General features: G+C 37.1%; 1 protein-coding gene across 2 annotated transcripts; it reads right to left on the bottom strand.

Annotated features, from left to right (window-relative positions):
• Positions 1 to 2022: 2022 nt before the first annotated feature.
• slc18a1 (solute carrier family 18 member A1) lies at positions 2023 to 24661 on the bottom strand. Of its 2 annotated transcripts, none has more exons than XM_087265484.1 (16): positions 24384 to 24661; positions 21904 to 22015; positions 21442 to 21775; positions 21277 to 21335; positions 19421 to 19504; positions 15004 to 15096; positions 14815 to 14904; positions 14686 to 14729; positions 14535 to 14595; positions 14214 to 14309; positions 4316 to 4394; positions 4159 to 4210; positions 4018 to 4081; positions 3714 to 3833; positions 3475 to 3608; positions 2023 to 3376 (listed from the first exon to the last, which is right to left on the bottom strand). In XM_087265484.1, the coding sequence occupies exons 1-16, from the start codon at positions 24393 to 24395 to the stop codon at positions 3203 to 3205; spliced, it is 1608 nt and encodes a 535-aa protein (XP_087121610.1). In that variant the 5' UTR covers positions 24396 to 24661; the 3' UTR covers positions 2023 to 3202. The 2 variants fall into 2 exon arrangements, with proteins under 2 accessions (XP_087121610.1, XP_087121611.1); XM_087265485.1 differs by having other exon boundaries at positions 21904 to 22006; positions 24384 to 24494.
• Positions 24662 to 26334: the final 1673 nt, after the last annotated feature.

Genomic DNA, 26334 nt, shown 5'->3' on the forward strand with positions numbered 1-26334 from the left:
CAGTCGTTTTCTTTTGGTACTGGCATGTACTTATCGACCAGACCGTACCAGATAGCCTTTGCCACCTCAGGGACAGTGTTGGACACTGTACACCAGCCTACTCTGAAGCGATAGGAAAGTAAGTGGTAAGAGTCACCAGTGGCTTAGTATCTGAAAACATAAGACACAAAAAAGTAACAAAAAAACACAAGTTAAAGGTAAAAAATAAATAAATAAAATAATATACACACACACACACACATATATATAAAATTATATATATATATATATATATATATATATATATATGTATAAATTACATAGAGAAAATTATATATATATATATATATATATATATATATATATGTATGTATGTATACATACATACATACATTTCATATAAAAAAAACTATATATTTAACCCAATATAATCAGCATAACATATACCTTGTATGCCTAATTAACCTAGTTAAACCTTAATCTATATGCTTGTAATGAGGAAAAAATACATAGTATCTTAAGGTTTTACCTAAGACAAATGGCCAGGCGCTCGGCTGGGCTGATGGACTCGCGAAATGTGGTATCCTGTCTGGCAATTTTGGCACCAACGACCTACAGAATCTCTTGAAATTGTTCCTGTGACACCCAAAAATAATCACGAAAATCTTCTATAGATGCATCCCCTGCATTAAATGGTGATATTCACCGAGACTTTTCCTACGTGCCAGATAATATTTTACCCACACTGATTTGCTGTACTTCTTTTTGCGTCTCCAATAAAGAAGTGCCGAAGCAATAACATCTTGCACATTCAACCTGTTGTGAACATGACCCTTGCAAGCCTCCTGGATTTGATGAATGGACTAGGCAATGCGGAGATTGTAGTGTATTGAACAAATTAAAAAATAAACAAAAATAAATTTAAAAAATCAAATTTTTCTAAATATTTTTTATTATTATTTCTGGTTAATCTTAACCATTTAGTCTTTAAACTATGATCTATACCACATGGAGATGGAAAAATTCTGAACTTTCACCATACAATGCTTGGATTAAAAAAGTGTGGGAACTATATCAAATGGAACAAATAACATGCATTATGACTTCAAAAAACAATTTTCCTAAAGAGATGCTGTCCTGTCATGCCTCCAATAATGAACCATACTGAACTCGTGAAGTCTCAGAGAACAAGGCCACTTTTTTCTTCCTTTCTTCACTTTCTTTTATTTTAAATAATAATTATTATTGTTTTATAATCTTTTTAACCTATTATTCTTTCTTCTCTCTTTTCCTATGGATGCTTTTTGTTCTGCACAGGACAAAATTGATAGTCTAACATTAAAAAAAAAAAATAATAATAATAATAATGTTACACTGTATTGTACTCTATGCAATGTTGTATTCTCATAAAAATAAGTAAAAAAAAAATCTAAAAAGTATTTGTTATACTTCTGCACCCTCTTGTGGACAACATTAGTATTACAGCCTTCATCTCTGAATCTGATAAATATCTAGGGTTTTAAAAATGTCGAAAGTTCATCAAGCTTAACATGTTTACAAATGGCGGCGCAGTGGCTCAGTGGTTACCACTGTCGTCTCACAGCAAAAAGGTCGCTGGTTCGAGTCCTGACTGGACAAGTTGGCATGTTCTCCCCATGATGGCATGAATGTTCACTAAACATGTTTATGAAAAACTGAAATGATCAATTCAAACCCTAAAACTAGTGTCCCATTAGAATTCATTTTGAACTGGCTATATATATATATATACTAAAAACTTTGTGGCAGGTTTGTTGGAGCAAAACTCAGCAGGACACCGACCCTCCTGGACCGAGTTTGGACACCCCTATCCAGTATTCTGCAGAAGTAAGCTGAAGACAGAGCTTATTCTAACAAAATACATCTACTGCAAGGAAGAGTTCAGAGCCTGTTGTGGTGGCTCTTTTGTAAAGTATTTTTAATCCTTCTGTCAAAATTGCTATAATTCATCACACATTTAATTTCCCACAAAATAAAGAGTTGTTTTCTTTCTTTCTTTTTTAGTGTATTTTAACCAGTAAATGAAAATCTTTCAGTTAATTATAACTGATGCATATCCCCAAAAAAGGTGTCTCACTGGAGAAATACAAGAGAAGGGATCTCACAATGTATTTTCTATTGTTTGCATGCAAGTCCTGAAAATGAATGTTATGGCATCACAATGAAAACAATCAAATCAGGTTTATTTTATCCAAACCAACTGGTATGACAAGATACATGATACAAACACTTACATAAAAGTAAGAAAACAACTGACTACCACATTAACCATTTGTATGTGAAAAAAGAGCATAAGGAAAGTTGCATTATTTAAAATTTCAAGAGTTCACACTTAGCTGATGATTGACAATAGGGGTGTCTGTCCCAGGAGAGAGGCTTGAGCTCAGAAGACCCTCGAGCCAAGGGCTTCCTCCTGTTTCATAGGGCAAGAGGGGGGAGTGTGAGCTCAGGTAGGTCCTAAGAGCTCCCCTGAGTTAGTTCTTTGGGGCTATTATAGACTATTAAAAGTTTCCCAGGTGTGATAGACCGCAAAGTGTTGGCATATGTGCGTTGGAGGCTTAGAACTAAATGCTCATTAACTATGCCAATTTGGTTTAATCAATTTACTTATGCTGCATGGCTTAACCTTCTTGCTGGTAGGCAACAGTGCCTAGCTAACAATTTTGTGTTTAAAAGACCTCTAAATAGACATCTAAATGTAGACAGCTTGGCTAAAACAAGGCTTAACGTAGGCTGTCAGTGAAAATCTAATAGACATCTAAAAATAGCCCAAAAGTAGACTAATCGTCAAATAGACAGATTAGGCAGACTTTATATGTGTGGTCTTTTATTTCTGTTTATTTGATGGCCAGTTTTGGCCTATTCTTAGACGTCTATTAGATTTTCACTGACAGCCCAAATTTAACCATGTTTTAGCCAAGATGACTATGTTTAGATTGTCTATTAGATGTGCTAAACACTGTGCTGCCGTGTGGCCCTGTCCTGGATTAATATAGGAAAGACAGACAGGAGCAGGGGTAGATGGGAGGATTTTTAAAGATGGTGATAAATAAGGTAAGAAAATCTGGTCATTTATAGTGTGTTTGTATTCATCTGATTGGTAGACCATGTGTTCGCTAAGACGGGACCAGCTGTGGTCAATCATAAGCGCGTAATCCTCTTGAAATTAGTTTATAAGTAAACTTCACTTAAAACCTTTGAGGACTGTTGAGGCTTGATGATCCATAAATTCTTTATGACTATTTACACATGCATTTTCAGTGTCCTCCTCACTGTCATCCTCACTCAAGGGGAATTCTCTGTACCCACTTGTATTGTAGCTCTTCATATGCAACGGACACTCCTGATTTACAATCGCCTTGAAGAACAAAACATGTCAGAACATTTGCAAAAATACTGCTAAAATGTAATGCTAAAATATAAACATGCAGGAACAATCACATGTGTGAGTCTCACCATCTTCTCCTCCCAATTTGCAGGATTTTTGAGAAAGAAGCAAAGAGGTGCATACAAGATATTGATTATGCCGATGATCACCATGAGATTTGGAAAGCCAATAGTTCTTACTAATGCCCCACCCGTAGATGGACCTGCAACAGGAAGCAAGAGTAAGTTTAACACCTGTCTACATTGCTACAAATTTATACAAGTACTTGATTCAAGGTATTCAAGTAATGAAAATAATGTGCATTTACCAACAGCAAATCCAACGCAGAGGGCCACATCAGCAATGGCATACACACTTCCATAAACAGAGACATGTCGGATATCTACTAGGTAACCCATTATAGCAAACATAGAAGTATCCACCATTCCTACAAAGACAAATTGTTAAAAAAAATATTTCCACCTGACAAAAACATGCGATAGAGTTATGTATTTAAATACATGCAAAATATATGTGTGTCTTTTCATCTGCGTGACACAAAAGAAGATATTTCAGAAAGTGATTTGTTTATACAATGGCAACTATGCGGAGTAAGTCGTAATAATATTCACCAACTGCAAATCCCAAACCACCATTGGGACCAATGAGGCCATAGAGGTTTTTGGCAAAAGGAACCTACAACAAATTTATAAATTGTTATAATTAGCATCATTCTTATATATGCACTACTACTTCAACTTTGATATACTCACACAGAGTAGACTGATGCCAACTATAAACATTCCGACCATGGAACACAACCACCTAAATCAGACATGATGCAGATCTTGTGTGTTTATCAATTTTATATGGCTTTACAAATTTTGCATTTTCTCAGGAATAAAACCAGAACTTAAATAAATGTATTACCTCCCCATTTTATTGGCCAGTATCCCAAAAAGGTTGGTTCCGATGAGGTATGAAACACTGGCTGGTAGGAAAGCCACACCTGCAATAACAGTGACCAAAATCACAGAAAAAAATCAATAAAAATAAACATAAAAAATACAGGTCAGAACCATCAAGAACCTCTCAGCTGCTGTCATAAAACATATGTATTTTATCTAGTGGTCCTCAGTAGCTATGTTTCCATCCAAAAATGTGAATTAACTTTATGTGCAAAACTGGAATATAGCATAAAAGATGTGCAAATAAAGCAGCGTTTCCATCCAACGAGTCAAAGCTAACAAAATCGTCAATTCCTGATCAGGGCCGGATTAAAAGCCAAGGCCCCCCCTTTTAATTTATATCATTACCCCACCAAAGTATATATATATATATATATATATATATATATATATATATATATATATTTATATATATATATATATATATTTATATATATTAGGGGTGTAACGGTTCACAAAAATCACGGTTTGGTTCGACACGACACAGTGGTGTCACGATTCGGTATAATTTCGATAAAGCGCAAAAAAAAAAAACAGGATTTCTCTTATTTAATTTTTTTAATGTATTAAAACTAACATGATTAAAGTATGATCCTGTTTTTTTTTTCTTTTACTTTAAACAGTGATAGAGCTATACTTCTCGGGTTTCTGCTTAGCAGCAAATAAAACAAATCCTTCTTTATACTCAAACCAAAAAGCAGCTTATAAAAATAAGTATAATGTAGTAGTTAAACAAATAAAAAGAAAAGAACAATTTAGTTTTTATATGGAGCTCAGTTTCAATCTATTTTTAAGTATTTTTTTATTTTCAGAAAGATGAGTGTCCACCTTTTCCTCGGACAGCACAGATCTGCTTAATTTGACTGTCACCTGCCATTTTAGTGGATCTGAAAACAGGAATTGTCTAACTGAAATGGGCTTATGAAGGAATAATGTAACGGGGCTCTATTACATTTAACATTTTCTTAAAACCTGAAATTTCCTCTACCGATGAAGACCTCTCATATCCACAGCTATAAATGTAGTGATCACCTCTGTGTTTTGTTTTGCCCTGTTCGAATCTGTAGGACTTGCCTGTCAGAATGCTGTTCCAGTTACTGATACGTATCTGAAAATTGGTGGGGGCGTGTGCGCGCAACGTATCAGAAGAGCGGTGTAGGCATGTGCGTGCGATGTCCCTGAGCAGTGTGGGTGAGTTGTATTTAACGTAAATTTACATATTTAAGGACTAGGGGGAGGGAGACGCACGATTTACGGAAGATTATCATTCGTTTGCCGGTGTTACACCATATTCTGTGACCATCGAAAACTGTGTTCCAGGGGGCGTGGCTGCGTAACCTATGCAAACTGCGTGAATGCCTATTATATATATATATATATATATATATATATATGTGTATATATATATATATATATATATGTATATATATATATATATATGTATATATATATATATATATATATATATATGTATATATATATATATATATATGTATATATATATATATATATATATATGTATATATATATATGTATATATATGTGTGTATATATATATATGTATATATATATATGTATATATATGTGTGTGTATATATATATATATATGTATATATATATATGTATATATGTGTATATATATATATATATGTATATATATATATATATATATATATATATATGTATATATATATATATATGTATATATATATATATATATAAACTATAATATTATAAAAACTGTATGAAATTATATATGTACATAACAGCAGAGTCACATAAGATCGTTTCTTTTTTTTTTTTTTGTCAACAAATTCTTATATGCTCTTTTAATTCCCTTAAACCACTGTTATGTTGTCCACATTCTCTCTGGTGGTGTTTAATCTCCTCAGCTTTGTATTGTAGCAACCTTTTTTGACCTAAAATGAAAAGCAACAGAAATCACCAACTATGATAAGGCTATTTTTATAATAACACAAATAATTCTGATGCTCTTCATATTTTATCCAAAATCTTTTTTCCCCTCCAAATGGACTCTGGTGGTGTTTAACCCCCTCAGCTTTTCACTGTAACAGCTGTTTTTGACTTGAAATGAACAGTAACAGAAATACAGCAGGGTCACCAAATATGATAAGGCTGTTTCATAGTCAAATAATTCTGATGCTCCTCATATTTTACCCAAAATCTTTTTTTTTTTCCTCCTCCAAATTGACTCTGGTGGTGTTTAACCCCCTCAGCTTTGCACTGTAACAGCTGTCTTTGACATGAAATGAACAGAAACAGAAATACAGCAGGGTCACCAAGTATGATTTTAAAGGTGACCATAGACAGCGTTGTTTTCGCATTTACTGTTAGTGATTTATAAATTTTATATATCCTTGTGGTATTAGTAGTGTATATAAACTGAAAAAATCTGTATAAACTATGTGAATATTAATAAAAAATAACAATACACACACACATATACATATATATATATATATATATATATATATATATATATATATATATATATATATATATATATATATATATACATGATTTCCTAATAAGTATGGTAAGTTGATATTCTGCAGACGTAGATCACGTGGGTTGTCCAGCATCCATTAATGAATTTGCGCACAATTATTTGATTTAGTCAAATCTTGCTGCGCTACCAATGAGTCATGGATGGTGACAAATATAACACATTAAAACAGTTTCTTTTTTTGGGAGAATATCCAAAATATGCTAACAAACAGCAGCCTTTTGTATTGAAACGACGAGCTGGGAAGTTCTGCATGATAGGTAAGTCAAATAAAAGCACACACTAAAGATAACTTACTTTAGGCCTCATAAGTTAACTCTTCTTTTAGCACTGTAAAAACAAATATAACATTAGGGTCCTATCTAAACTGGTAGAAGACAAACCAAATATCTGGGACCAGTACTTGGATGCTGTTATGTTTGGACTTCGAACAAAAAAGCAGCTGACCACCCGATTCTCACCATTTTACCTGATGTTTGGGAGAGAAGCACGCTGTCCATGCGAAGTCCCTGAACATTTTGAGGTATTTTGTTGTATATATTCTGGATTATTTTTATATCATTGCTAGCTAAATTATTTATTACAATTTTTCCACAGCTTGATGGTTCATTTGAAAAGGACTTCAGTGAAGACATTGCCATTGACATTGAACGACAAAAAAATCAAGAACATTGTTGAAGATAATGTAAATAAATCTATTGCAAGGACAAGAAAAAAGCTGTCAAAGAAGGCACAATTTAGCCTTCATTGCAAAGGAAGAGCAAAGCTGTGGAGAAGAAATTGATTTTGGTTCCTTTGTGATGACCAAAATACAAGGGAAGAGTGTTGATCTTTTGGATTTGGAGGCTCGATCAACACAAAAGATTAACATAGACCAACTGAAGCACCACCACGAGGAGACACCAAGAGTACCTGATGTTGCTGATGTCAACATCAGCAACCCTCTAAGCCATTGAGTGCAACCTCCTCTTCTTCTTCTCCCCCAGCTGCTCTCTCTCCTCCAGCTGCTGTCTCATCTCCATCTTCTTCTCCAGCTGCTCTCTCTCCTCTATCTTCTCCTCCTCCAGCTGCTCTCTCTCCTCCATCTTCTTCTCCACCTGCTGTCTCTCTTCCAGCTGCTCTCTCTCCTCCATCTCCTTTTCCAACTGCTCGCTCTCCTCCATCTTCTTCTCTCCTCCAGCTACTCTCTCCTCTCCATCTTTCTCTCTGGCTGCTCTCTCGCCTCCATCTTCTCCTTCAGCTTCTCCAGCTATACTCTCTACGCTCCAACTTCTCCAGCTATACTCTCTACACTTTAGCTTTTCCTCCAACTGCTCTCTCTGCTCTAGCTTCTCCATTTTCTCCTTCAGCTGCTCTCTCCTCCATCTGCTCAGTCTTCTTCTCTAGCTGCTACCTTTTCTCCAGCTCCTCTCTCTCTTCCAGCTTCTCCTCCAGCTGCTCCCTCTACTCCATCTTTCTCTCCAGCTGCTTTTTCTCCTCCATCTTCCTCTCCAGCTGCTCCCTCTCCTCTAGCTTCTCCAGCCGTTCTCTTTGCTCCAGCTTCTCAATCTTGTCCTCCTGCTGCTCTCTCTCCTCCACCTGCTCAATCCTCTCCTAGAGCTGCTCTCTGTTCTCCAGATGCTCTTTCTGCTCCATCTTTTCAATCTTCTCCTCCAGTTGCTCTCTCTCATCTGGCTGCTCTCTCTTCTCCATCTTCTTCTCCTTTTGCCACTTGCTCACCTCTTCTTTGAGCTGCTCATAACTCTGCTTGCCTTCCATCATCTTCTGATGCATCCACTTTTAAAGTAAAAAATTATGTAACTATTATGAAACTACATTTCTTTTTAAACAAAATAATCTGTTACTATTCTAATATAGTTATAAATATGTATATATATATGTACATTTGTGTACTTCGGTGAAGTTATTTCAATTACTTTTTCTAACACAAAGGCATAGAAGATGCCTGGAAAGGCCAAAAGAAATATTATGATAATGTATTATTATCTATGTGAATCTGAAATATTTTATGACTTATGACTATGATTTGTTATTCTTTTTTTATTGTTTTTAAATAAATTGGTCTTACCCTTCATATTTTTTGTAGTTTATTTATTATTTATGCCCTGCTGTACCGAATGGGGACCTACAAGCTGTTTTATTGGGACATTGCAAAAACAGCTCCCAGTGAACAGCTTGAAAGTGAGGTGAGCTGAATAAACAACACATTTGTCTAATTGTATTGTATATAATTTGTATGCAAGTTAAAGCTGCTATCCTTAACTGGTTTACCTTCATATACTAACTTGTTTTCTGGCAAACAGGTCATGAATGCATACTTTGCTCTAAAAGTAAAAGTAAACAATGAAACAAGGGCCAAAAAGGCCTTTCATATTGATTTATTTAAGATGACAAGGATATAGGTGGAAAAAAATTCAAGACTGAAGGTCGGCACATGGTTTGCGGTGGGTGGGGGGTTGCTTTTTTAGTTGGATTGTCATTAAATAGGTCTTATTCACTATTTTTGTAAATGAATGTTATCTGTATTAGTGTGACCCAACGAAGTATGGGGTAATTTTGGAAGCCGTTCATGAACCTGGTCACTGGATTTTGGTGGTAAGTACAAATTACTCACAATAGCTGTGAAACATGATGATGATTATATAATCTAAAATAATACAAAATTACATTGTAATACAACAATCTACAGGCCATCTTTCCGGATCACGGATCAGAAAAAGAGCCTTGTGCTTGATCCCCTGGGAACTGAAGCCAGTAAAATTAATATATATATATATATATATATATATATATATAAGTATGTATACACACACACACACATACATATATATATATATATATTAGGGATGTATATTAGGGTGGATTGAGCGCGCATACTCAAAATCGGTTTTGTTGCGCGCCTACTGAAGGGCGGGACGGAGGGTGTGTCGCGTCGCAGGGGGCACTCTTGATCATTTTGGAAGGGCACTTTCTATCCAAGACTCAAAAGGGCATGTGCACTGCACAGGTTGAGCCCTATGTGTGCACATGCCAGCAAGTTGGGGAATACGACTAATACTGGGGACATTGTAAATGCCTAGAGATACCAGCTTTTACCAGATTATAGTTATAAGATAATTTTCCTTAAAACCCATCTCTATCTAAGTGAGTGAGTGAGTGATTAAATGTTGAATGTGTTGAGTTTTCAACAATATATTATTTTACATGTTTTAATAATTTTTTTGTCATTAAAATTGAAGTTCCTGTTTCAAAGCTTACAGATAGATGGCTAATTTGTATGTCATTGACACTTTTTTGGAGTATTTTCATAAGTTTTGTTTTTCCTGTAAATGATTCAATAAATACCGTACCGTGACATTCATACCGAGGTTAAAAAAAGAGTTTTAGTGGTTAATGTATATATAAGTATGAGCACCACCTAGGTCTACATCTCTCGGATGGAAACCGCCATGCTAGTGTACAGAAAAAGCCAAATAACACATATGCAATGCATGACCCCTCTCAGGAGTCCTACATTAGTCTGTTATTGAATCAGTAGCATACAAAACAGCATTAGTGTATTAATTCACAAACTCTGTATTTTTGCATGAATACTTCAAAATGATTACCTAGTTGTTCAAATTACTGTCCTGAGTCATTTAGAATGGACTCCCACCCATAGAGGGCTCTATTTTGACGGTCCATTCGCAGAGTGCAAAACTCAGTGCGCAAACGCTTTCAGGGCGTGTCAGAATGCATTTTTGCCAATTTCAGGACGGGAAAATCCGCTTTGCGCCGTGGCGCATGCTCTAAAAGGGTTGAGTTTATTTTCTTAATGAATTATAAGTGTGTTTTGAGAATAAACCAATCAGAGTCTCATCATTCCCTTTAAGAGCCAGCTGCGTCGTGCCATAAGCGCATTTGCTATTTACATGACGTAAAGTAAGTTCACTTTCGCTTTTGCTCTCGTGGATAGGGAAACCTTTACGCACAGACAGCAATTAGCCTATAAATAATTTATTTAGTTTGTTAAGCGCAAAGATTTGTTTCAAAACTATTTCTAAATTCAGTTCTAATTTCCAGCAAACAAATAAATGAACAGTAATAACGAAGTGTGCTCAAAATACTGAGTTATTTCCAAATACACCTGCTTTGCCCCATATGGTCTAAAACCTGACAGGTAGGCAAATCTAAGCTTGTTTTTAATAAAACAAATATAAATATGGATATAATAAATAATACTGCTAATAATAATAACATTATACAAAAGCAAATTGAATGAACTGAAAAAGCCTCCGGAGATGAAGGATTCAAGGCAGTGGTTTTTCCAAGTGGTGCTCGCTGCAGAGCCATTTGAGGAGAGCTGAGCTCCAGGGAGGGGGAGCTTAAGCTTGAGCTCCACCTTTTTTGCACTTCTTCTACGAGTGATGTCACTGGGGGTAGGGTTAGGGGTGGGGTTGGTGTACGCATTAAAACAGCTTACAGGAGGAGGAGCGACAGCTCATGCTCCCCCTCGCTGGAGCTCAGCTCTCCTCAAATGGCTCTGCAGCGAGCACCCTCTCGGTTTTTCAGCAAATTCATGTAGGCTAGAAAATAATATTTTTTTGTAATATTTTAATCCTTTATATTTATATCCTATATATATATATATATATATATATATATATATATATATATATATATATATATATATATATATATCCTTATTATATCCTATATATATATCCTTAATATTTTAATTATTTTTTATATGTAAAGATATTTGCGTATTGCTTCACATCTTGTGTATTAAGCAGTATGTAATGGTGTAAAAGTGTTTTGGTCTAAAGAAAAGACTATTACAGTTTCTCAAAATAGCAACGCGCTTGCTTTTTTAGACGCCTATGGGTGCACATATGAGCGCAAATGCATTTGCAATTCAAACAGCTTGCCGCAAAATGTCAAAACAACTCTTGCGCCAAGCTGAAATTAGCAAATAACAATTGCGTAACGCCTTGCGCCATATTGCGCCGAGTGTATAATAGGGCCCAGAGAGTTTGCCCAGTGTGCTTATGCACATGAGCATTAAAATCTGACTGAGCACCATGTCTTTAGATTAATGCTTTGGGTGGATTATGGTATAGCATAGTATTAGTATAGTAGATATTTAGGCCCAATCCCAATTCTATTTTTGTACCCCTAACCCTTCCCCCTTAAAACCGAGGATAAAGGGGAAGGGTTTTAAAAATTTACCTGTAAGAATTGGGACAGCACTACATCACCTGCAAACATCATCATATGTCATCGCGATCTTACTTGTATGTTGTTATTTTTTGTTTTTGTTATTTTTTGTTTTTGTATTTTTGTTATTTTTTGTTACTGTGTTATTTTTTGGTATTTATCTTCAGGAAATCTTTGAAGGCAAATATTATGTTACCACAACAATCTAATGTCGCAATAAGTTGTAACTATACTGCGCATTTACACAGTGGCCATATTCATTCATAAAAACACACCAAAAACAACAATAAAATAATAGCACACTGTAAAAGGTCGTTTCCAGCCACTAGACTTTCCCGACAGGGTATTTGGGTGTCATCGAGTGTCAGAATGTTGTGGGACTGCTATACAGGAATTATGATTATGGATTATAGATCGCCAAATTTAACGTTTATTATTTTAGCTTTTTTTTTTTAAAGTATGCCGGTAAAACACGAACACGGTTATGAATATATTAAAACACATGCTAGTTTGTTGTAAAAATTTGTAATAATGAAATAATAAAATACTAATTTGTGGATCTTTCTTCTGGGTGCTGCGATCCTGCCGTTTTGGCTGGTGTATTCTGGGAAATTTTCTTACCACTTGGTTTCAAGTGTGGTTCTGAAAAATCTTTGTTCGTAGGGCTTTCTACCCCTTGCCCTTAGCCCTACGCCTTCAAGCTAAAGAGAATAGGGACACCCCTACCTCTTTATGAAAACGCGCAAAATGAGGGGTAGGGGGAAGGGCTAAGACGTAGAATTGAGATTGGGCCTTAGTCAGTTCAGTTAAAAGTGTCAGGTTCTTTGGTCTTTTGGCATGTCCCTGTTCTCCTGTTTGTAACCCAGGCTCATTCTGAAAACGTACCGCTATATAGATTTCTGGAGAGCACTAAATCCATTCCAGGAGGTAAGTTTTTCTGCAGTTTTTGTTTTGGCAAATTTGTCAGAGGCTGCTGTGTACACTTTTGGATCTCGAATTTCTCTGGTGAATGCCATTTGCGCCTGCTGTTTCCACGTGAATCCACTAGAGGCCACTGTCGACTGACTGACCCAACCAATAGTGTTTTCAAAAGCACTGATTGACCTGCCCACCCACTTTCCTAATCCCAATCGACAGTTTTAAAAAGCAATCCAGAAAAAGAAAAGCCCTTGCCTGATTTTTACCACGTTTTTCAGATTTCACCACAATCTCACTGTTATTTAATCATTCATTTTCTTTTCAGCTTAGTCCCTTTATTAATTTGGGGTCGCCACAGCAGAATGAACCGCCAACTTATCCAGCATATGTTTTACACAGCGGATACCCTTCTAGCTGCAACTCATCTCTGGGAAACATCCATACACATTGATATACTACGGACGATTAGGCCTACCCAATTCACCTGTATCCCATGTCTCTGGACTGTGGGGGAAACTGGAGCACCGGGAGGAAATCTACGAATGCCAACTGAACCAGCCAAGGCTCGAACCAGCGACCTTCTTGCTGTGAGGCGACAGCACTACCTACTGGGCTGCCTCTCATGTTATTTACTTATTTTTTATCTTCTAATTTTGTGTTGTCCGCTTTCTAGAAATGTTCTTCGCTTTACTTGAACCGCGTCATCGTGGTCAACTCCTCTTTGCATTTCAAGTCCACTGACTTACATGGCGAGCTTACTGGTCGAACTGGTAACAGCGGGAAAGCCGTTCATAAGGAGGTAAGCGGTCAACTGGTAATCACGAAACAGAATGTCATCATACCGCACTGTAGCAATTATTTTATGAAAAAATGCAGCCATACACATTTCTGGCTGCATTTATTTACTATATATTATATATATAGCCTATGTTGCATGTTTGGTATGGCTTTGGTTGGCATTGAGTACTCTAACTTTGTAAAAAAAAAGTCTGAAGTAAAGAATTTAGAAGGTTTAAATCTGTATGACATTTGTCTCACTTAGTTCTCACTGAGGAGGTTCCTAATTACAAAATGTACTGTTTGTCTTCAATTAAACTACTGCACAATTATGTTATTAACAGAGGAAACAAATAGTATTTAAAGAAAATTACCTATGAAAGGAAGGAAATGAAGTTGTCACAGTCAAATTTTATTGACTTAGAAAAGAGTTTCTTACCAAGCTGCCACTTTGGTGCGCACATCGTTTGCATCATCCAGATAGGAAGAGTGGGCTCTAAAACGGCAACCCCCATGTTTGCAAAGCACAATGACCCTGTAATTATATACAGGAACCATAATCTTACTCATTAATTCAACAAGCTCTTCATCCTTCATTTACAAATTGTTTTTGCTGTTCACCTCAAAACATATGGTCACAATTTCATGGAGGCATCCATGCAATTACTGAAACCGCTACAACACCTCCATGACAATCTTTTAAATGGGTTTATCTGGGGTCTGTGTATGAATATGTAACTAATTTAGTTCAAACACACACCTGCACTAATGAGTATGTAGGGATCTTTTAACAGGATAAATAATGGCGTTCCTTCCATGCTCTGAACAGAAAACATGTAATGTATTAGCGTTAACATTTCTGCTCTATCAAATTGAAATGAATCAGAATTTAATAAATGAACATTACTCACCGTGGGAGATATTTTTGAGGGCTGAAGTATGCAGAGCTGAAGGGCTGGTGTTTTGGGTATTTAAAACAACTTAAACAAATGTAACAAGCCAAAGGGGCGTATTCATTATTAGTTTTATTAATATCTTACCTCCATCAAACATAGCCAGGAAGGCTAGGACAAGGAATGGAGAACTCTTACTAACGAATTCATACATAATGCTGCCAAATGGTGCTCCAACTGAAACAAACACATTTTTCTACTGTCAAAACGTTTCTTGCGGGCAATTAGTTTTTTTTACAGAAAAACAAATACCATTTTAGTACTGTATTAACTTACTAAGTACTCCCATGGCAAGTCCTCCCAGTGCAATCCCCATGGCAATTCCTCTTTCACTGTCATCTGTGTAAACACTTGCTAACATTCCCAAACCTAGAAAGATATACATAGATTTTTTAAGCTCTATATTAGCAAATTAGAAATAAAATTAATGTTAAAGTCTGTGTGAAATCAAAATGTACAATGTTTATATTGCTAGCGCACATGTATTTTAGTTTAAAAATATTCCATGTAAGTTTATTCACTAAAACAAAAATGTTTGTTTAGGTAATCTTTAATCAAAGTCTGGCCATTTCTCCATTTGGTGTAGCAGGCCTAGAAACAAAGACTACAGATATACAAAGATCATTCACTGGCATGAATGGGGAAAAGTGCAATGCTCAGTATGGCTGGCATAGGAAGGAAGTCCCACTTTCCAGTTGAAATAGCCAATCGTCAGTCTTTATAACCACATTTTTTCTGTGAAGGAGGGGTCCAGGGGAGCCCTGTTGTTTGATGAATACTATGTGTGTGACCCCGCCGGTCCTACACCACCCAACGCGCTCCAAGCTGAGATCGAACAGGCGACCTTCCATGTGGAAGTCAGTTGTTCTACCGAGGAGGCTAAAGACCATGGTGTAATGTTGGGGGGGATGACACACAAAACTGGAGGTTTGGATCCAATATGCAGCTTTTATCGTAGTCAGGCAAGCAATGGTCAATACAGGTGCTAACGGGTATGTACAGGCAGTCCAGAATCGTAGTCGTATAAACAGGCAAGAGGTCAGAAGGCAGGCGGCTAAACAGGAGAGCAAGGATAAACAAGGCTAGGTAAAACATGGGGAACAAGACAAGGAATAACCCGTTGTAATGTCATTTAAGATAAACAAGACTCAGCAAACTGAAAGGGTGAATGTTTGGCTTATGTAGTGAATGCAATCAGTCTCTGAAAGTCCTCAGGTGTTGCGAGTGTAATCAGTCTAGATGAGTGAGCATGGGTGTCTGGGCGAAGTGCATGTCTGAATATGTAGTCCAGGAAAAGGCGGAAATGTAGTCCATGGTTATTGTGTGAGAACCAGCGATCTCTGGACACCGAAGGATCTCCATCGTGACACATGGCCTCTAGTGTCTGTTGCTAGAGCACCGTTAGAGGTCAGAGGAGTAGGGTTACCTGCACAGCACTTCACTAGTTGGCCTCTGCTACACTCACCCCCCAAAACCTCACTCCCATCTAGGTCATGGCACCAATGTTACCCCGCCAGTCCTACACCACCCAACCCGCTCCGACCTGGGATCAAATTTTGACAGAAGAAAAAACATCCCATCCCATCCCATCCCATATCGTGTCCTTTCAATGTCATCCTCCAATCTGCTCAAGTTTCGTCTCTGTCCTTAAAGTGTTTCTATACTCGTGAACCAGCTATAGATTTTTTTTCTTCATTGCTACATGGAAGACGCCATAGTGACCAGCGTCTTCCGATAAGATGCTTAGAATTTACAGCATTTCTCAACTGGAATTATCAATTCGAATGTGGCTGTGAGTATCGTTTTTAGCAGCTTGTGGAGTGTTTTTGTGATGCACAAGTTGATTTTGAAAGATGTGTGTTAGCAGTTATGCTTGTCTGATGCGGTTTAAGTGCGAGAAAAAAATACTGTCTTAATTCAGTGTCCGTCGTCACATAAAATGCTGAAATATAGCGTCAGTGGTCCCGACCTGTCAGTTGTTATACTGTACTCATATTACTGGCATGAAATGTAACAGGTATGTAAGCCATGCAATTTCTAAAAAGTACCAGTAAAAGTATGTTACTGATACTATGCTGGCTCATTTGCTTGTTGATTCTAACTGGGAGCAGTTTAGTGTTTGTATTGTGTAATATTTACCAGGGTATGATTTTCTATCATTTCAAAATGCCACTTTATTTTCAGTCTGTGCCACTCTTTTAATCAATGTGTCAGTGGGACAGTACATCCCTGCTGAAAAATTCAGCTTAACCCAGCCTAGGATGGTTGGCTGGTTTAGCTGGTTGACCAGGCTGGTTTTAGATGGGTTTTGGCCATTTCCAGCCTGGTCTTAGCTGGTCAGGCTGGAAAATTACCAGCTAAATCCAACTAAAACCAGCTTGAACGGCCTGGTTAAAGCTGGACATAGGTTTTGACTGGGCTCCCAGCCTGGCTAGGCTGGTCAAGCTGGTTTTAGCTGGTCATTCCCCAGCCTGACCAGCTAAGACCAGGCTGGAAACTAGCCTGGAAATGGCCAAAACCTCTCTAAAACCAGCCTGGTTGACCAGCCAAACTGCCTAAGCTGGTTTAAGCAGTTTTTTTCAGTAGGGATATGTGTGTCTAACATTTTGGAGAATCACATTTGTTTGGATTGGTTATATATTTGAACTAAAGAGGTAATGTTCACTTTAGCTTTAGCAAGGCTCCATTTAAATAGCATAAATTGCTATTCTAAAAAGTTAGATTTTATTTCCATCATTTACATTTTCGAAATAACAGAAAACAAAAAAATAGTGTCTGCAAAAATTTGAGTTTATAGCATGCACTGGAATTAAAATCTAACTTTTTTGACATTTTAAAATAATGTCTAATCCGTAATTTGATGTCTTTTGGAGATTGTTCCATCTGTCCTTGACTTCTTTATGCACATTAATATAAATCTTTACCTGGGGTGCTCAAACTTTCCATGCCCACTGTACACACACACACACACACACACACACACACACACACACACAAAAAAACTGTATCAGTAAATATCTATAATACAATAACACGTCCCACTTTTCTATACATTTTCCTTAAATATAAATTGCTATAGTATTTATACTGTATAGTATTATTATAGTATTTTAAATGTGCAACACCTGGTTTTCTTGAATGTTTTGTTATTGCTGTCTGTCAAAATTTGTTTCTGTTTGGAAAAGCTTTTTTTTTTTTTTTGCATTAAATAACTGAACTAACCAATTATGCCACATGTTTTATTGGCAGTTTTATTGATTACTAAGACAGAACTGACTCAGATTAAAGTTTGATTTAAAAATTAAAAAAAGAAAACTGCTATGTAGCTTTTAGCTTAGCCTGCTACATTACTCAGGGGGTTGCTTTTAGTGTAGTTAAGCTACATTTTAAGTAGAGTAACTAATAGCTTAGCTCACTACATTTTCCATGTAGCTTGCCCAACATAGAAACTATCATTTCAAAGCTGTCCAAATGTGAATGTTTAAACGCATCAAGCTGCTGTCTGGAAGATCGAAGCATCCTCCTTAAACATACACGCAAAGCATAATGGGTAATTTTGCGTTCTATGAAAAAGGTCTATAAAGCAGACTGTAATTAGGCCTTAAGTAACAACAATAATGGGGCAGGTCAGTTCAAAATTTGTTGTTGATTTGAATAAGTAATGTAATTTAGATAGGACTAATGTTACGCAAGAGCGTATTGGGTTGTTTCTGTGCTGCTGTGTGTGTGTGTGTGTGTCTCTCTTTTTCCCTCTCTTGTTCTGTCCCGTTCCTGTTTCCAGGTTACCCCGCCCTAATTGGACGTGCTGCGTGCGTGCGCTGTGGTTGGTGCTGGGAGAAGTCAGCATCTTTTGAAAAGGAACCGACGGAGTCAGATCGCCGGGGGGAGAGACGGAGAGTTTTTCTAAGAGTGTGGCGTTCGTGTGGAAAACGTATCATAGTGCTTCTGGTTGTTTATGAATTGTGAACATTAAGGTGTTCTCTCCCTTTTTCCTCTCCCCTCCAATTTTTTTTTGTGACTGTCAAATACTGTTTGATAAAGCTGTGAGCTGAGCGCCGTAGGGGCTGAGTGCCATTTACTTTGACACTGATTTTCTCCTGTTTTTTCGTTTAGTTAAGGAGTAAGGGTAGTATTTGTAATTTATTTCCTTCATTTATTTTTGATTCAGTAGGTAAGTTATCTTCGGGGTGGAGTTAGTAAATGTTTTGTTTGTTATTTTGGCCTTGCTCAGCCCTGAAGCTTTTTGTTTGCGCTCATTTATTTGTTTATTGTAAATACAAACCTTTTCCACCTTCTCACAATAAAAGAACCTTAAAGGTCATTTAAAAATCAAACCTGCTAACTGTTTATTTATTTTCTCTATAATTTTTATGTTTGACTTCAGCCCTAGACATGTTTGAGGTCGTAACACTAAGGTCAAAGTAATGTAATTTAGATAGGACTAAGGTTGCAAATATGGCCGCCTAGTGAACTGACTTTCCATGAAAGGGACTTTGATTGAAATCAGTTTGACATCTTAACCACGTCCTCCTTACGATTAGTTTGCTGTGAGGGAATGATGCACAAAACAAAGCCCTTACCCCTTCACAATATTCATTTTCAGTTGTAAGCACATCATGTGTAGTTCGAAGTTACACATTCAATACATTAAAGCAAGCATGCACGAATAACACATATAGGCCTACTTTTATACCTGCAACTGTGGAAAAAGATGATCCAATTCCCTGCAATGAGCGGGCAAAAAACAGAAGTGTGTATGTCCCAGAGAAGGCAAACACTGTAGAGAAAGCAATCAAAATCATTTATCAAGATGATTACACATTTTTAGGAAAATTAAGAGTTTAACTGAGTGAGTTACTTGTTAATGAAATTATGAGGTATACATTCAAAGAAAGCAGATCAATTGTGTGTGTATGCATGTGTATATATATATATATATATATATATATATATATATATATATATATATATATATATATATATATATTTTTTTTTTTTTTTTGTTATTTCTTTATTTATATTTAGAGTGTTAGATTTGTCCAACAATTGCACATGCCTAAGATATAATAAAATAAAAAACTTGTCAATATACTGTATGTTATGTAGAAATATGGTGTCATTAGTACAGAACCGTGTAGGTATAGTGCGTCTAGTCATATTAGGGTGATATGAAACTTCCTGACGTTAAAATAGGATCCAAATCCCTCCCATTTTGAGGCCCACCGCAACGTGAGGCAGAAGTGTGGTTTCCCCGCCCACCAAATTGATTGACAGCCATGTATTAACCTGTCTTTGTAGAAATGTTTATAATCATTTCAACAAGACAGGACATGCACAAAGCAACCAGGAATAAATGAAAGGCTGGAATTAACTCCACATCAAAAACTCATTGCTAAAGCTTTTGTTGTAGTAATACTTATAGTACAAACATTACGTGAGATTTGCTTCCTTCATGTCTGTCACTGTGCTGTTTATCTGACACAGTTAAAGTGGAGATTGAGGCACACTCAAACAGGCACATGGGAACAGTGGGCGGGGAAAACTAGGATTAAAGGCACAGGCAACGAAAACAGCTACAAGATGCTCAGAGTTGAAAAATCTAAAAGGTATAATAAATAATCTGATAGGTGTTTTGAGCTGAAACGTTGGAGACAAAAGAAGGTAAAATAAACTTTTACATTTAATTTTATTTTCTACTGTGTATGGAGATTTATGGATTTTAAGTAGTGTTAAGTCAAAGCAATTAAATTACTTATTGAGACAAAGTATTTTAAATGCCATTTTAATTATGTAAATTTACAATAATTCTATTTTTGTGGTAAGTTTTCCAACACTGGTTGGATTCAATATAAACAAGGTTATGGAACACTTGGCCCCTTGAGATTAGAATGGCTCCATCATGTCATTTCATCCACTTATCTGGGGCGGGTCATGGGGGCACCAGTCTTAGGAGAGAACTCCAGACTTCCCTCTCCCCAGACACTTCCTCCAGCTCCTCCGGGGGGATCCCAAAGCATTCCAAGGCCAGCCGAGATATAGTACCTCCAGCATGTCCTGGGTCTTCCTCAAGGCCTCCTCCTGGTGGGACATGCCTGGAACCAGGAGGCATGCGAAACAGATGCCTGAGCCACCTCAGCCTACTTCTCTCGATGTGGAGGAGCAGCGGCTCTACTCCGAGCTCCCCCCGGTTGACAGAGCTCCTCAAATCACTCCTAAAAACTTACCTATTCAGCTTGGCCTTTTAATGTTATTTTAATAGTCTTTTCTATTGCTTTATTTTTAGATTTATTCAGTTGTTTCTCTTGGCTTATTTTAATAATTTTAGAATCTGTTTTTTATTTTACTTTGTTTTATGTACAGCACTTTGGTCATTCTTGTGGCTGTTTTTAAATGCGCTTTATAAATAAATGAACTTGAACTAAGTTGAGTCGCAACTAAGAGTTTTTGGCAGCTGGTGGAATCACATGAACGAATGAACCGTTCATGATCTTGGCCTGAACAACCACTGCAGTTCTTATTACTTGCATCATATACAGAGTTATAACTTACTTATTGTGGAGACAAACATAATGACGAACCCAGCAAACATTGGTATGTGATATCCAATCCTTTAAAAGAGGCAGGAGTCAGACAGTTCAGTCCTCTGTTATTATTCTATTCTAACTAAATAGCAATATATTTTGACTGAACAAAGCGTGACAGTTTGTACAGTACCTGTTAGTCAGCGGGCCCACAAACGGGTTTACCAATAGCTGCACCATGGCTTTGGAGGCAAACAATAATCCAACCTTCACATTTTCCCCTTCCAAAAAATCACTGTCCTCTTTACACCCATAGTCAGCAGAACTACTATTGACTCCTAAATTTTCATTAGTGCTAGATGCACTGGAGAAGTTTGTGAAGTTCAAAGAGACACTGGTGTTGTAAGGGGTGGTGTTGTAGAGAGAAAGTAGGGAAGTGTTTGTGTGATGAGCTTCAAAGGGGGTGGTAGGTGGGTTTTTTTGTGCCTGGTGCTCTGTGGCATACAGGAAGGCTGGGATGATAGGAACTGGGAGAATAAAAGTTGACATGAGAATCAAGAGTTTGAGAAAAATCATCATCTATACAAAGTGGCACACAGGTACATAGGCTAAATAATATAGTATATACAAATGGTATTCATGTTCCAACACTTACCAACAACGGTTAGCAGCATGTTATCCAGTAGCAGGGCCACACACACAACTGCAAGCACCAACCGAGGAGAGCCCCTGGTTTTTATCATCCAGTCCACGGGGTTCTGCATACACTTAAAAAATGAAGTTCATTCAAGTGTGCTATTAGTATACCTATTGTAACCTAAAAATAAATTATATTTAAAATATATTTTGTATTTTTCTGACAATTACCCTCATGTATACTTGCTTTATAGTGACAAAAATGTATATTTCATATACGCTTGCTGATCCTCTGAAGACCATGATTCTAAAATTCCATGCAGGCTTTAGAAGATGACAGTCCGACCATAAAAGATGCAGAGGCAGCTATCATTCAGGACTTGGAGAGTAGATACACAGATCCCAACCTTCAAGACTCAATAGAACTCAATATCTCAATAGAGCATCAGTCCTTGATCCAAGGTTTAATGGTGCTTTCACACCTGCCTTATTTAGTTCGATTGAATCGCACTAGAGTTCGTTTCCCCGTTTGGTACGGTTCAATTGGGCAGGTTCAAATGCATCAATCTTACTCAAGTGCGCACCAAAAGCGGACCAAATAAGCGTATGCCTTCAAACGAACCCTGGAGCTGCCGTAGGATGATGCGCTGTGCATTATGGAATATGGAAGAAAAATATTTGTTGACAGCGCTTTACCAACAGAGAGAGAGAGGGAAAACATTACCGGATGGATCGTTGGTAAAATTTCCGCAAGATGACCATGTCGCACTTTAGCTAAATTAATTCACGCCTCCTCCTGAAGTGACGAGCAATGCATTAAACACTGCTTTCCAGCCGCGGCCGCGCTTCATTTTCGTAATGTATAGTTTGTCTAAAGCAGGGATACAATTAGCCAGCGCAGTCGTCCCTCCAGAGTAAAAGGTTTTGTTTACCTGCGGGAGTTCACTGGCATTTTCCCCCACGTGAATTGTGACCAATCAATAAGCAGTTTAGGAAATATGTTCAACAACATCTGGCCAATGAGAGATGTGGATTTTGTCAGATGACTGCATTTTGGTTAGTTTCAACTGGTTCGGACCAAAGCCAGCAGTGTGGTGTGAAAACGACCCAAAGAAGGCAGAAGATGCTACAATGTATCATTTATTACCCTTGGTCCGGACCAAATGAAGCGAACTACAGATGTGAAAGCACCCTAAGAATTTTGTAATATCCTTTTAACTAAACCCATATTTGAAGTCTAAGTAACTACATTATTGTCCGTAAAACTCTTAAAATTGTCACAACAACAGCATGTTGACATGTTCAAGACGACCTGCTGCAGTTCAAACCGAGCTTTCAGGAAGAAAGGTGATTTAAGTGACTTTGAATGTGGCATGGTAGTTGGTGCCAGACGAGCTGGTCTGAGTATTTCAGAAACTGCTGATTTTCTGGGATTTTCATGCACAACCATCTCTAGCGTGGTCCGAAAAAAAAAAAATCCAGTGAGCGGCAGTTCTGTGTCGCAAATGCCTTGTTGATCCCAGAGGTCAGAGGAGAATAGCCAGACTGGTTCGAGCGGATAGAAAGGCAACAGTAACTCAAATAATCACTCGCAACAACAGAGGTAAGCAAATTGGACAATAGAAGATTGGAGAAATGTTGTCTGGTCTGATGAATCTTGATTTCTGCTGTGACATTCAGATGGTAGGGTCAGAATTTGGTGTCAACAACATGAAAACATGGATTTATCCTGCCTTGTATCAACAGATTAGGCTGGTAGTGATGGTGTAATGGTGTGGGTAATATTTACATAGCACACTTTTAGCCCATTAATACCAATTGTGCATCGTGTCAATGCCACAGCCTACTTGAGTATTGTTGCTGATCATGTCCATCCCCTTATGACCACCGTGTACCCATCTTCTGATGGCTACTTCTAGCAGAATAACAACTTGTCATAAAGTATGAATTATCTCAGACTGGTTTTTTGAACATGACAATGAGTTCACTGTACTCAAATGGCCTCCATAGTCACCAGAACTCAATCCAATAAAGCACCTTTGAAATGTCGTGAAACGGGTGATTACGGTGATGGATGTGCAGCCGACAAATCTGCAGCAACTGTGTGATGCTATATGTCAATATTGACCAAATTCTTTGAGGAATATTTCCAGTACCTTGTTGAATCTATGCCATGAAGGATTAAGTCAGTTCTGAAGGCAAAGGGGGATCCAATCACGGTACTAGTAAAGTGTACCTAATGAAGTAACCACGCACACACACAAATTATACAAGATTTGAAGTTGATCAAAAGAGTTCTTCAAAACTGTCCTAAAACAACTTGATGAAAGTTGAGGATCCACTTCAAATAATGACTACTGTATATACACAGACAACATAACATCAATCGATCAAGGCATGTATGAAAGCAATAAATAAATCACTGCCTTATATACAGATGAAATATCTTATATTTCATCTGTATATAAGATGAAATTTTATATTTAAAGTTAGTCTTACCTTTAGATGCATTTTCTTCAGTGATTGAGCATCAATCCAGGTCAAGTGTGGGTGATCCTGGAGCTACCTGTTGAATTGTATTTTGCTGAAAGGGAGGTCGCTGTGTCCACTGCTGCCAGACTGTGATATATTGATGGGTTTTAGATAAAATAAACGCATGCGTACACTAACACTACATTATAGCAAAAGCAATTAAGTGCATCTGCTGCTCTTTAATGGGTAGGTAAGTGGCCTGGAGGTTTCATGAGAGTGAAAAAAAATGCTTTTCCATCCACAGCCTCTGTTATTCATCAGCCTGAGGGTTTACTGGTGGATGATCCTCCATCAGTAAGTTCAGTTCAGTAGAGGCCAGAATGAGGCAGAAGAAACAGGTTAATCAACAAATAGAAACCAGCCAAATAAGTAAGTAAATAAGCTAAAAAGTCACAAATGAATCCTCCTCCTACTACTATTACTTATTGCAATTTTATTGTTTTTAAATTAAATTATAACTATTTTTCAGTGATTGTTCTTTTATTATTATTTTTCCGTTCCTTATTGTTATAATCTTATGACTTTTTGAGTTCAAGGGAATCTTGGTTTTCATTAGTAAGAGATAAGGGAATGTCTCCCTTTTAAGGTCTGTAATTTCGCAGGACAATGTTGTGAAATAGTAATTTTCCATTTGCTCTAGCTTGTGGTATATCAACATTTGTTTGATTTTTTCTGTCTAGACGGAGTCTGAGTAGTAAAAAATACAGAACTAAGATTATTCAATAAACTCTGCTCGTATTGAACAAAGACTGTTAATTCAGTTCTGTACTGGTTAACGGGTTTAGGTACTGGGTGGTTCTGCTGGGTTGCTGTCTCTTCTCTTGCAGAGAAACAGATATTTTCTAATAGGATCTGGCTTTAGGGGCTAGATATTATTTAAAAGGGTGGTCTAGAGTGTATTTTTAAGGCTTGGTTGTGTTTAGAAAATGCAAAATAATTTGTGCTCATGCTTCATTTGTTAGAAAATCATATATCTTACTTAAATAGTAATTAATTAGTTCCTCCGAAATCCTGCCCTCAAAAGGCTCAGATTGGTCAGCTAACAATGTGCTGTGATTTGCAGATTTGCTCTTATCACCAGATAGCATCAAGCCGCTACTTGCATGCGCTTTGCCATTTTGTAATTTTGGTCAGTCAGTTTAAAGCTGTGGTCACACTGGGCTTTTTCTCCCATAGACTTCCATTCATACGCACGCGAATGCGTCAGACCGGAAACGCATAGCCATTCGTCAAGTTTCGCAGGTTGCAAGAACAGAAAAGCTAACATTAGGCTACTACATTGACTTCAGGGCACTTGCTTGTTACATCTGCTTATTTTAGGAAACATGATCCATGACAAAGATTTAATCTCTCGATTTATTATATTATAATCCATGCTTTATATTATAAACAAATAAATATGCAGACTAATCCAAATGTCCAATGCAAGCAAGCTGCGTTTCAGACCAGTTCAGCTTGATGACATAATATAATCGATGATGTACAATCGCCTGTAGTCTCATTTAGCAACTTGATAGCAACCGTCTTTTTGAAGAAGCGTAACCAATTTTAAAAATCAAAAGTGTGATGTAACTGATGTGTTTTATGTTGTAGAATAAAACGTTAAAGTGTCTTGAGTTTGTTGTAGCCACCAACCTTATTTAAAAGAATTATGGAAAATCTCTTTCAAAAAAACCATTGGCTTTGGGACGAGGGAACTGGAACTGCTAAAATGCTAACTCGGGTTTTCTGCATACAAATTGACGTCATAGTTCCTTCACTCTATTACAATTGGCGGCACTATGATCGTCATCTTGCTTTCAAATGGCTTTTTTTCCTGTTACGCTTGAATTAATTTCCGACATTTACTCTGGGTGTCTTACTTTTATTCTTCACTCTGTCGCTTTTTTCTGAGGTTCTGTTGATACCATGACTTCTC

This window comes from Danio rerio, chromosome 8, assembly GCF_052040795.2.
Source record: "Danio rerio strain M-AB ecotype USA chromosome 8, GRCz13ab, whole genome shotgun sequence".
Lineage (NCBI taxonomy): Eukaryota > Metazoa > Chordata > Actinopteri > Cypriniformes > Danionidae > Danio > Danio rerio.

What these genes read in the sequence shown, in the direction of transcription:
- slc18a1 (XM_087265484.1), bottom strand. An exon ending in GTGGGCCCGCTGACTAACAG is followed by an intron (nt 21,336 to 21,441) that starts GTACTGTACAAA and finishes CCTCTTTTAAAG; the next exon opens with GATTGGATATCACATACCAA. An exon ending in CTACATACTCATTAGTGCAG is followed by an intron (nt 14,310 to 14,534) that starts GTGTGTGTTTGA and finishes ATATAATTACAG; the next exon opens with GGTCATTGTGCTTTGCAAAC.